Source organism: Theropithecus gelada, chromosome 1, assembly GCF_003255815.1.
Source record: "Theropithecus gelada isolate Dixy chromosome 1, Tgel_1.0, whole genome shotgun sequence".
NCBI lineage: Eukaryota > Metazoa > Chordata > Mammalia > Primates > Cercopithecidae > Theropithecus > Theropithecus gelada.
In genome coordinates, this window is record NC_037668.1 from 120,516,887 (window position 1) to 120,530,094 (window position 13,208).

Genomic DNA, 13,208 nt, shown 5'->3' on the forward strand with positions numbered 1-13,208 from the left:
AAAACACATCCCTTAACTCTCAGAATAAATGTTCCTGGTTAATAGTCACTACCTTAGTCACCAGGGCATTGAGCACAAATAAGAGATATTTATTTGTTGATGTATATCTTTATAGCTTCAGAGTAGTATAAAAACATATAATTGCCTTAAAACTCCAAGAGAAAGTATAAAATACATGAAAGTTAAATTGTTCTAATTTTTTGAGCTTACACCTATTTTTACTTCTGATGCAAGAGACAGCCCCATGGCTATATTGGCTAGATTCTAACTAAAAGATGGTATCTAAGACTAAACTAACTTTTCGTCTTTTTTCTTCATTCCCATCTATGACCTTGCTTTCAACTTTTATGTATATATATATTTTTTCCTTTACATTTTCCCACAGCTTACATCTTGACCCAGAGTCTTTTTCATCCTGATCTTTTAAAGTTTTGATATGTGTCTGTGCTTGAGAGCGTCCTTCTTTGTTTCAAGTTTGTATTGGCAAAGCTACTCTTGCCTTCTGTCTTTCATAATTCTTTATCTTATTCAAATCTAATCTGAAAATTGAAGAACATTGTCAGGGACAACTTTTGTCTTTTATTGTTAGCATGCTGTTGTAACTCTGGATTTTAAAATTTAAATATCTTTTATTGAAAAATGTTGATTTGCTAACTTGTTCTGCTATGCCTTTCCTGTGATTTTCATTCTGTAGAATTTTCTGTACAACAGTCAACCAGAATTAGAAAATGTTTACCCATTTATTTTTATCATTTTATCTTTTCAAACCTAAACACAATTCCTGTAATTTTTTTTTTATTTAAGAAACCGATAATCACATTTTCTTTCTTTTTTTTTTTTTTGAGACAGAGTCTCACTCTAAATCACCCAGGCTGGAGTACAGTGGCGCAATCTCGGCTCACTGCAACCTCCGCCACCTGGGTTCAAGCAATTCTCCTGCCTCAGCCTCCTGAGTAACTGGAACTGCAGGCATGCACCACCGCTCCTGGCTAATTTTTGTATTTTTAGTAGAGACAGGGTTTCACTATGTTGGCTAGGCTGGTCTCGAACTCCTGACCTCAGGTGACCCACCTGCCTTGGCCTCCCAAAGTGCTGGGATTACAGATATGAGTCACCACACTTAGCCAAAATTTTCAAAAGAAAAACTTTTTTAAAAAAGGTCAGCCAGTAATCTCAGTACTTTGGGAGGCCAAGGCAGGTGGATCACTTGAGGTCAGGAGTTTGAGACCAGCCTGGCCAACATGACGAAACCCCATCTCTACTAAAATACAAAAATTAGAGGGGCATGGTGGTGTGCATCTGTAATCCCAGCTACTTGGGAGGCTGAGGCAGGAGAATCACTTAGAACCCAGGAAGTGGAGGTTGCAGTGAACCAAGATCTTGCCACTGTGCTCCAGCCTGGGTGACAGAGCAAGACTCCATCTCAAATAAATAAAAATAAAATAAAATAAAAAAATAAAAAATAAAAAGGTCAGCCGGGCATGGTGGCTCATGCCTGTAATCCCAGCACTTTGGGAGGCCAAGGTGGGCAAATCACTTGAGGCCAAGAGTTTGTGACCAGCCTGGCCAACATGGCAAAATGTCATCTCTACTAAAAAAAATACAAAAATTAGCCAGGCTTGGTGGTGCCCACCTGTAATCCCAGCTACTTGGGAGGCTGAGGTGGGAGAATTGCTTGAACCCAGGAGGCAGAGGTTGCAGTGAGCTTAGTTTACACCATTGCAATCCAGCCTGGGCAACACAGTGAGACTCTATCTTAAAAATATATATTTATTTTTATATTATTTTTCATATTATATATTTTTTAAACTACATATCTATTTTATATATTATATATAGTATACATTATGTAATATATAAGTGTATGTTACATATGTAAATATAAATATATACTTTATATTTTATATATTTATATATTATATACACTTTATATTTATATAGGTACTTTATATATATTTATATATACATATGTTTGCAACAACAGGCAAATCCAAATAGTGCAGTGGGACAGCATTATCAAGTTTTTAAAAAAGTTTTGCTGTACTCCTGTAACAATTTTAAAATAATTGGAGGAAAAAGATGAAGGAAGAAGACAGAAGAACTGTATCAAAAAATATATTATTAATAGGTGTACTGAAATTATAGGCTTCTTCTGAAACTAATATATCAGAACCTAGATATAAGGTTTTGCCTAGGGAATAAAAATTTCTACCTTGAAAGTTATAATGTATAAACACTATGAGGTACTTTCCTATTGTTTCGGGTTTTATTGCTATTTGTTATTTAGTTATTTTATTTCTCTTTCATTCTACAGTGGCCATTCTGGAGAAGAAGTACAGTTATGCAGTAAAGCCATTAAAACATCAGATATCGACAATCCTAGCCACTTTGAAAAGCAATATGAATCTTGTTCTTCTAGCACTCACAGTGATAGTAGCAGTGACAATGAGCAAGACTTTGTTTCCTCTATTCTACCAGGAAACAGACCAAATTCAACAAGTATTAGACCACAGCTGCACCAAAAAAGCATAATGAAAAAGAAAGCTGGTCACAAAGCTGACTCCAAACACAAAGACAAAGAACAGACAGTAGTAGATGTCACTGAGCAGTTAGGCAATTGCAACTTAGACAGTCAGGACAAAGATGCTACATGTGAACTTCCTTTACAGAAAGTAAATACTCAGAGTTCTTCAAATAGCACTTTGCCTCAAAGATTAAAAGCTTCAGAAAATTCTGAAAGTGAATACAGTAGGTCGGAAATAACTTTGGTAGGCATAAGTAAGAAAAGTGCAGAGCATTTTAAGAGAAAATTTGCCAAATCAAACCAAGTGTCTAGGTCAGTCTCTAGTTCAGTGCAGGTGTGTCCTGAAGTTGGAAAGAGGAACTTACTTAAAGTTTTGAAGGAGACTTTGATTGAGTGGAAGACAGAAGAAACTTTGAGGTTTTTGTATGGCCAGAATTATGCTTCTGTGTGTCTGAAACCTGAAGCCTGTCTGGTTAAAGAAGAACTTGATGAAGATGACATAATCTCAGATCCAGATAGTCATTCCCCTGCCTGGAGGGAATCTCAGAACAGCTTGGATGAGTCTTTACCTTTTAGGGGCTCAGATACAGCCATTAAACCACTGCCGAGTTACGAGAATTTGAAAAAAGAAACTGAAAAGTTAAATCTGAGGATCAGGGAGTTTTATAGAGGACGATATGTTTTGGATGAAGAAACCACCAAATCACAAGACTCAGAAGAGGTATGTCTTACAGACATTGAGTTTTTCCAGGTCGTTAACATTTGGAAAACTCACCACAGCAAATCTTGGAGCAGGAAGGGTATTGAAGAGATAATTGTTAAGTTTTCAAATAGTTTCTTTAGTCATTCTGCCTTTTGGTTTACAGTGCCATCTCCACTGTTGGCATTACTATTTTACAAATAAGTTGACATTTATCCCCAGTAAATTTTCATCAGTGTGCAATATTTTTTTCTAATGTAAAAATAGCCTAAAATAGTGGGACAAAGTTTTCCCTAATTCTTCATATAATAAATGAAGCCTCTGAAGAGGCTTGCTTTTTCTTCTTCGGCATGTATTCTTTCAGATTTATACATGGGGTCTGTGTGTGTGTGTTTAATGGAAGTATATGCCATGGAATAGACTTGCTAGTTACATTGAAAAATATTTAGCAAGCATGTCCATTTAAAATATTATAGATGAAAATAATTTGTAAAACAGACTTATTGGGAAATAATGGACAAAGAGAATGGAAAGCACATTCAGATAGACCTAGATTTGAACATCTGTTTTGTCATTTACTAGCCGTATGAAAAATTAGTTTCCTGGTCTGTTTGCTCATCTGTAAATGGGACTATTAATAGCTTCTCTTGCTCAATTGTTATTCGTTTTAAAGATAATGTGTGTAAAGCATTTATCGCAGTACATGACATGTAATTGGTACTCAGTAAATAGTACCCATAAGTAGAGATTGAAAATGTGCCACTGAGATTTAGAGAGCATCTTTTAATATTTCTACAACGCATCTTTGATTCATGTGTACTCCCTGGAAAATGAAGTCATTTAACATGAAGAGGAATGGGTAATAACCTTGTTTTTACCACAAAACTTTGTTCTCGAATATTCCCAAGTAAATGTGGCTCTAAATTTAAAAGCACATTGGAGATTTGGAAAGAGGGTAGAAGCAGAAATGTAAAAAATTTAGAAATATATTTCTATAGAGTGTTGCTTGGCCCAGCACCCTACTTCAAATCATTTCAAGTATGTTATTAGATATCATCCAAAACTTATATTAAGCTGGGAGAAACATTGATTTGTGTCACTAAGCTGCATAAACCTACCATAGAACATCACTTATTTTATCATTTTGTGCTTTTTAGCCTTAATAATCCCTGAAATTTGACTATTTAAAATTTGTAACATTTTCCAAAAATGTTACATAACACATTAAAACATTTCCATTGAAGTACAACATAAGTAGTAATTATATGATTTCTTGAGTATTCACATGTTAATGTCCTGATGTAATCACTACCCAAGCCAGGAAATAGATCATTATAAGTAAACTAGAAGCCCCATATATATCCCCTCCTAATCAGCACCTCTTTCCAAAATTAATATTATATTAGCACAGATTAGTTGTCATTTTTTTTTTTACAGTATATATTCTTGGTGTCCAATTTATTTCATGCAGTATTATACTTTTGAATCATTTGTGTTGTTGCATATAGCTGTAGTTCTTATTGCTGCATAATATTCCATTATATAAATATACCATTTATTTATGCTAATGGACATTTAAACTATTTCCAATTTGGGGCTATTATGAACAATATTCTTATGAATTTTCTTGTATTTATCTCTGTGCTAATATGCATATGTATTTCTGAAGTATCTAGGACTGGGAATGCTGGGTTATCATATATGCATGCATGTAACTATACTAGATGATGCCAAACAGTTTTCCAAAGTGGTTGTACCAGTTTACAGTTCCACTACTACTATATGGGAGTTTCCTTGACTCCACATCCTCCCTAGTACTTGATATTGTTAGTTTTAGCCATTCTGGTAGTATTGCTTTATGATTATATTTATGTGATGATTAATAAATTCAGCACTATTTTATTTGCTTATTGATCACTTGGATAATCTCTTAGGTCAGGTCTGCAGATCTCTCAGCCGTGGATACCAGCACCTGCTCTGGTGGAGATGGCAGGGGGTGAAATGGATTCTGTGAGGATCCTTAGTTTTGGTTGTTTAATGCACTATTTTTGTGCTGGTTAGCCTCCTGCCAGAAGGTGGCACTTTTGAGAGAGCATCAGTTTTGGTAGTATAGGGAGAATCAGGCTGTGGGTAGGGCACTAGAACTCCCAAGAGTATATGCCCTTTGTCTTCAGCTATCAGAGTGGGTAGGGAAGGACCATCATGGAGATAGGCCTATATGTGTCTGAGCTCAAGACTCCTTGGGCAGGGCTTGCTGTGGCTGCTGTGGTGGATGGGAGTGTGGTTCCCAGGTCAGTGGAGCTGTTCCAGGAAGATTATGGCTGCCTCTCCTGTGTCATGCAGGTTGTCAGGGAAGTGGGGGAAAGCCGGCAGTTACAGGCCTCACCCAGCTCCCATGCAACCCAGATGACCAGTCTCACTCCCACCATGCCCCTCCAAACAGCACCAAGTTTGTTTACTTGGCAGGGGGTGGGAAGGGCTGAGAACTTGCCCCAGGCTACCAGCCTCCCACCTGTGAGAACAAGTAGGACTTTCACATCTCCCAGCCTGTGGAGTCTGCACACCAGATTCACACCCTCCCTTGAGTTCTGGCCAGGAGACTTCCTGTTCAGTTGGAATTGTTAAAAAATTCAGCTGACCTATCATATGGTCTGTCTTGGAGACTGTTCCATGTGCTGATGAATAGAATGTATTTTCTGCTATTGTTGGGTAGGATGTTCTGTAAATACCTGTTAAATCCATTTGTTCTAGGGTATAATCAAAATTATATCAAATATTCTCTCAGGCCACAGTGGAATTTTTTAATTTCTACTTTGATTTCATTGTTGACTGAATGATCATTCAGGAACAAGTCTTGATGACCTGTCTAGTGCTGTCAGTGGAGTACTGAAATCCACCACTATTATTGTGTTTCTTTCTATCTCATTTCTTAGGTCTCATAGTAACTGTTTTATAAATTTGGGAACTCCAGGTTTAGGTGCATATATATTTAGAATTGTGATATTTTCCTATTGGACTAGTCCTTTTATCATTGTATAATGTCCCTCTTTGTCTTTTTAAACTGCTGTTGCTTTAAAGTTTGTTTTGTCTGATATAAGAATAGCTACTTCTGCTCACTTTTGGTGTCCATTTGCATGGAATATGTTTTTCCACCCTTTACCTTAAGTTTATGTGAATCCTTATGTGTCAGGTGAGTCCCTTGAAGACAGCAGATACTTGGTTGGTGAATTCTTATTAAGTTTGCCATTCTGTATCTTTTAAGTGGAGCCTTTAGGCCATTTACATTCAATGTTAGTATTTGAGGTACTATTCTATTCATCGTGCTGTTTGTTGCCTGGACAGCTTTTTTTTTTTTTTTCATTGTTGTATTGTTTTATAAATCCTGTGAGATTTATGCTTTAAAGAGATTCTATTTTGGTGTTATTTCCAGGATTTATTTCAAGATTTATCACTCCTGTAGCAGTTCTTGTAGTGCTGACTTGGTAGTGGTGAATTCTCTCAGAATTTGTTTGTCTGAAAAAGGCTATCTTTCTTTTATTTATAAACCTTAGTTTTGCTGGATACAAAATTCTTGGCTGATAGTTGTTTTGTTTAAAGAGGCTAAAGATAGGACTCCAATGTCTTCTAGCTTATAGGGTTTCTGCTGAGAAATCTGCTGTTAATCTGATAGGCTTTCCTTTATAAGTTATCTGATGCTTTTGCCTCACTGCTCTTAAGATTCTTTCCTTCATCTTGACTTTTGATAACCTGATGACTATGTGCTGGGGCAATGATCTTTTTATGATGAATTTCCCAGGTGTTCTTTGAGCTTCTTGTATTTGGATGTGTAGGTCTCTAGCAAGGCCAGAGAAGTTTTCTTTGATTATTCCCTCAAATATGTTTTTCAGACTTTTAGATTTCTCTTCTTTCTCAGGAACAGCAATTATTCTTATATTTGTTTGTTTAACATAATCCCAAACTTCTTGGAGCCTTTGTTCATTAAAAAAAATTTTTTTTTCTTTGTCTTTGTTGGACTGGGTTAATTCAAAAGCCTTGTCTTGAAGCTCTGAAGTTGTTTCTTCTACTTGCTCAATTCTATTGCTGAGACTTTCCAGTGCATTTGCATTTCTCTAAGTGTGTCCTTCATTTCCCAAAGTTGTGATAGTTTTTTATTTATGCTATCTATGTCACTGGAGATTTTTCCATTCATATCCTGTATCTTTTTTTTTATTTCTTTAAGTTGGGCCTCACCTTTCTCTGGTGCCTCCTTGGTTAGCTTAATAATCAACCTTCTGAATTCTTTTTCTGGCAATTCTGAGATTTTGTCTTGGTTTGGATCCATTGCTGGTGAGCTAGTGTGATGTTTTGGGGTTGCTAAAGAACCTTGTTTTGTCATATTACTAGAATTGTTTTTTTGGTTCCTTCTCATTTGGGTAGACTGTGAGAAGGAAGATCTGGGACTCAAGGGCTGCTGTTCAGATTCTTTTGTCTCACAGGGTGCTCCCTTGATTTGGTGCTCTCCTCCTTCCCCTAGGGATGGGGCTTCCTGAGAGCCAAACTGCAGTGATTGTTATTGCTCTTCTGGGTCTAGCCACCCAGCAGAGCTACCAGGCTTCTGGCTGGTACTAGGGAGTGTCTGCAAAGGGTCCTGTGATGTGATCCATCTTCAGCTGTGGATACCAGCACCTGCTCTGGTGGAGGTAACAGGGGAGTGAAGTGGACTCTGTGAGGGTCCTTAATTGTATTTTTTTTAAGTGCACTGGTTTTGTGTTGGTTGGCCTCTAGCCAGGAGGTGGCGCTTTCAAGAGTGTATCAGCTGCAGTAGTATAGGGAGGATACAAGCTTGCTCTGGGGTCAGGCAGTAGGCAGGGCCATAGAGCTCCCAAGAGATTAAGTCCTTTGTCTTCGGCTACCAGGGTCAGTAGAGAAAGACCATCAGGTGGGGGTACCATTGTGTAAGTCCCAGGCCAATTCCCAGGGGGATTATAGCTGACTGCTACGTCACACAGGTCACTAGGGAAGTGGGAGAAAGCTGGCAACCACAAGCCTCACCCAGCTTCCACACAGCCTGTAGCCTAAAAGGCCAGACTCACTCCCACCGTGCCCCCACAAAAGCACCAAGTTTATTTCCAGGCAGCTGATGAGCAGGGCTGAGAACTTGCCCCAGGCTACAGGCCTCACAGCGGAGAAAGCAAGCTGACTCATAGTTCCTCGCCTTTTCTGGTATGCTTCTGCGGTAGTTCTTGGAGCAAAAGTTCATGATGTGAGTCTCCACATGCCGCTCTGTCCAACCAAGTGGGAACTGCAAGTTAGTCCTGCCTTCTATCTGCCATTTTTTCCCAGACCTAACATTTATTTTTAATATTAAACCAACTTTGCATTCTTATAATAAACTCAATTTGATTGAGCTATAGTAGCCTTTTTATATAATACTGAATTTGGTCCTCCTAATATTTGCCTTAGAATTTTTGCACATATTTTCAGAATGAGTGACATTAGCGTATGAATTGCTCATGGTCTCATCATAAATCACATGGTACAAATTGAGTAATCTGAGGAAAGTTTAATTATGGGACTGTTTTCCAAAGTGTGCAAATGTGGTCAGAGTGAAGGAAACTAAAGGAATAATACACTAATCGTAGTTTGAGAGCCCTCACCACCCCCAGACCTCAAGGGAAAAGGTAGGAGTGGACCATGAGGTTTTATACAAGGAAGTGCAACATGTAGTGGACCAAGCAGGAATGACTCTCCTGCACCATCCAGTTTCTTATTCTTCATTGGCAAAACTGAGATAAAAGCCAGAGACTGAGGAAGCCCATTGATGCAGCCTGTACAGATCAGCCTTCTGAAATACAAAGACAGTGGAAAAGGGTGAAAATTGTTCAGAATGGTGATACCTGGCACTGCCTATAATTTTCCTTTCTTGTAATATCTTTATCAGGTTTTGGTTGTAATCATTTGGTAAAACAAATTGGGAAATGTTCCCTCCATTTCTGGAAGAATCTGTCTAAAATTAATGTTAGTTCTTTAAATGCTTAGAATATCACCCATTGAGCTATCTTTTCCTCTGATTTTCTTTGTGGGTTGTCAATTTTTTTTTTTTTTTTTTTTTTTTTTTTTTTTTTTTTTTTTTTTGGGTTTTTTTTGTTCCCCCAAAAACCGGCGGGGGCCTTTGTCGGGGTTAAAACCTTTTTTCTGATGAACGAATCTTGTGCATTCCTTAAGAGCTTGTNTTTTTTTTTTTTTTTTTTTTTTGAGATGGAGTCTCCTCTGTCACCCAGTCTGCAGTGCAATGGTGCCATCTTGGCCCACTGCAACTTCCACCTCCTGGGTTTGAGCTATTTTCCTGCCTCAGCCTCCCAAGTAGCTGGGATTACAGGCATCCATTGCCATGCCTGGCTAACTTTTGTATTTTCAGTAGAAACGGGGTTTCACCATGTTGGCCAGGCTAGGTTGGTCTCGAACTTGTGACCTCAAGTGATCTGCCCACCTCAGCCTCCCAAAGTGCTGGGATTATAGGTGTGAGCCACCACACCTGGCCTGTGGGTAGTCAATTTTTAAAAACTTTTTGTTAGGGAAATTTTCAGAAACACAAAGATAGAGTAAATACAGTGCTTACTATACAATGTGTGGTCCATGGAACCAGCAGCATCAGCATCATCTAGAAGCTTGTTAGAAATTCAGACTGTCATCCCCACCCCATATCTACTGAATGAGAATTACTTTTTAACAAGATCCCCAGAAGATGGGCATGCACATTAACATTTGAGAAGCACTGTTGGGGTGTGGTGGTTTGGGTTTTGGTTTTGGTCTGCTCATTCCATCAGTCACTGAGAAAGATGAGTTAAAATCTCTCACCTTAATTGTGGATTGATTATTTCTCCTTTTAGTTCTGCAAATTTTACTTTTTGAGACCATGTTATTGGATATAAATGTAAAATTGTTACGTCTTCCTGGTAAATTGAAACTCCTATCACTATGGAGCAATCTTTCTGTTTTTTTTCTTTACAGTCTACTTTGCTGACATTAACATTCTTGTATTAATGTGGTCAAGGACAATCTGTCTAGATTGATCATCTTTGTCCTTCATGTGGAGAATTTATTTGCATTTCATGTCACAATTGGTATACAGTATTTGGGTTTAAATCTACCATCTCACTCCTCTTTCTGTGTGTCCCACTTATTCTGTCTTCCTTTTCTCTCTTGCTTTCTTTTGCATTGAATCATTATTCCATTTTTTAGCCTCTGTTAAATTGTTTTTATATACTGTTTTATTGATCATTAAATGGTTACCCTAAGTGTTAAAACCTGAATCTTTGTCTTATTAAAGTCTAATGTAAGTTAATATTTTCATTGCTTCCTGGACAATTAGCACCTTAGAATGATTTAACTCCATCTATCCCTCTTGATCCCTCTCGACTTATGTTCTATTATTGGATATTTTTATTTTCTCTAAATTTCAAATATATTGCAAGATTATTTATAGCCAACACCCAGCTGGATTTATCCAATTAATTACTCTTTCATTGTTTTTAATTCCTCCTTCTATCCCCATTCTTCCATCTGGGATTATTTGCCTTGTGCCTGAAGAATATACTTCTCTTAGTATCAGTTGATAATGAATTTTCTCAGTTTTTTTTTGTCAGAAAATTCTTTATTTTACTTTTACTTTTGAAAGATATTTTTCTGTATTGAATTTTAGATGAGCAGTTATTTCCTTTCAGCCCATTGAAAATATCATTCCCTTGTCTTTTGGCTTCCATTTGTATCTCTTATTGCTACTCCTTTGAAAGTATTGTGTCTTCTTCTTCTAGCTTCTTTTAAGACTTTTTTTGTAAGTTTTGGAATGTTCCCAGTTATCTCCTAGATATTGCTTCTATTCCATTCTGCCTCTTCTCTTTAGTCTTTTTTTTTTACTGTATCTTGTAGGTCTCTTAATCTCCTTTGTGCTTTACATTATGTTTTTGGGGAGTGGTGACTGTGCTTCATTCTGGATATTTTCCTATTCAGCATTCTCTCTTCAGTCATTTCTACTATGCTTTTATGTCTACCCATTAGTTCTTACTTTTAAATACTGTATTTTTGTGTTCTAGGGTCTTCATTTTGTTACTTTATGTAGTTTCCAGTTCTCTGTCAAAAATTTTCAACCTTGTCATTTTTCTTTGAATACATTAAACATTTATTTAAATAATGCTGATAACTTCATTATTTAGATTCCCTCAGGATTGATCTCTGTAGGCTGTTTCAGATTGTTATCATATTGTCTTATTTTATTACATGCCCAAAGAGGGCAAATACATGCCAAACATTGTATATTAAAATTTAGAGAGATAACTGGAGACTCAGGATGATGTTATCTTCCTCTAGAATAGATTTATATTTGCTTCTGACATGATTTGTAGCTGTTCCATATCACTGTAATGTAATCAGAGATTAAGATGATTTCAAGGTGGGATTCACCTCCTGAAAGAACTAGTCTATTTCCTATTCTTTTTCTTATTCCTAGAGTACGGTCTTTCCAAGTCCTGGTCTTATATTTGGGGAGGGTTGCCCATACCCCTCCCTTCTTGAAGGATACCCTAAACTGTTTTTATTAGAAAAACTGCTCCGTTTCTCAATATCTAAATGGAAAATTAGTGCTCTATCTGTAATTACCTTCTCCAGGATCTCAGACTGTAATTCTTTATAGCCTCGTTAGCTCTCTGATGCTAACAAATGTGTTTCAAACAAATGTGGATTTTTTTCCTCCAACTTTTTTCAGTTCTCAGAGAGAGAGTTGGTTTGAATTATCTTGTGTGCCATTTCTAGAATGATTAGGGGTCAAATGACATAATGACAGAACTCCTCATAATATATTTATAGTATTTGCTAATTTTAATATTTTAATCCACTACATTTGTACAGCATTTAGCAGTTTACAAAATCTTTTTGTATACATTTTATCATTTAATAAAGGAGGTATTAATATCTCAATTACAAAGATGAGAAAACTAACTAACCAAAGAGGGCAAATGACTCAAGCAAGTTCACAACAGCCTAACAACTGAGTTGATACTCAAATTTAAATCTAATTCTCAAGTCTAGTTATTTTCCTACTATGCCACAGATATAAACTTTTGTGTTTTAATGTTTATTGTTCTACTTATCAAAGAAAGAATGTAAACTTATGATTCTGTTTTGCTTTGTTTAAAAATGTGATTCAGCATGATTCCACCTTTCCACTGATAGACTCAAGTTCCCAGAACCAGATTAGAAAACGCATCGTACTTGAAAAGTTGAGTAAAGTGTAAGTATATAATTGCCATTCCAGCTTTGTAGTAGTTTTAAATTAGCTTGACATTTATGAGCTCATAATGTGTAAGTATTATCCTCAAATTTTGAACATTTTGAAAAATAATGTGAAAAGTTTCCATGGATTTCTTCACTTGAGAAATTTGGATTTTTAAGATATTTTATCCAAGAAATACAGATTTTTGTGTAGAGGACACAGAGGCACATCATAAAAAGGAAGGTTGAGATTGTGGATTTAGAAGACCAAACTACGTTACTCCCACCTAATCAGTAAAGTCAGGGAAAAAAAATCTCACAGCTAGACCCATTTAAATACTGATTTGTGGTAAATGTGTCACAGCAGTTTCAGATGTGAATAAGATGTTATTATAAAGTTTTAAGGGTCTGTTAACTCACTCTGCATGCATATCCTTAGAACCATTTCACATTCAGCAACTTGAGTTTTTGTTCAGCTCAACGTTGCACTTTTAGCTTTAAACTTCCCGTGGTGGAAAGTATTGTTCTTGTAATTAGCCCAGTCATAAATGACATTTAAAAATTGCTATCTTGGTTTTTCTTTCAAAAAGAACTTGAAGTTTTTTCCTGAGGTGTGAGGGCTGTGTTGAACTTTTCAATCTGCATTTTCTTATTTTAGCAGAAAACATGGAAAAGTGTGTCAGTCATTATTTAAGGGTTGTGAATATGAAGTTTTATTTTGTAGCAGTTTGAAAATAC

General features: G+C 36.6%; 1 protein-coding gene across 1 annotated transcript in view; it reads left to right on the forward strand.

Moving 5' to 3' along the window:
* The window catches only part of RPAP2 (RNA polymerase II associated protein 2), an 89,312-nt gene that overhangs the window by 23,031 nt on the left and 53,073 nt on the right, over nucleotides 1-13,208 (forward strand). Inside the window, exons 8-9 of the mRNA XM_025405802.1 lie at nucleotides 2,315-3,245; nucleotides 12,407-12,489. Coding sequence (XP_025261587.1) covers nucleotides 2,315-3,245; nucleotides 12,407-12,489 — 1,014 coding nt within the window. The remainder of the gene's footprint in view (nucleotides 1-2,314; nucleotides 3,246-12,406; nucleotides 12,490-13,208) is intronic.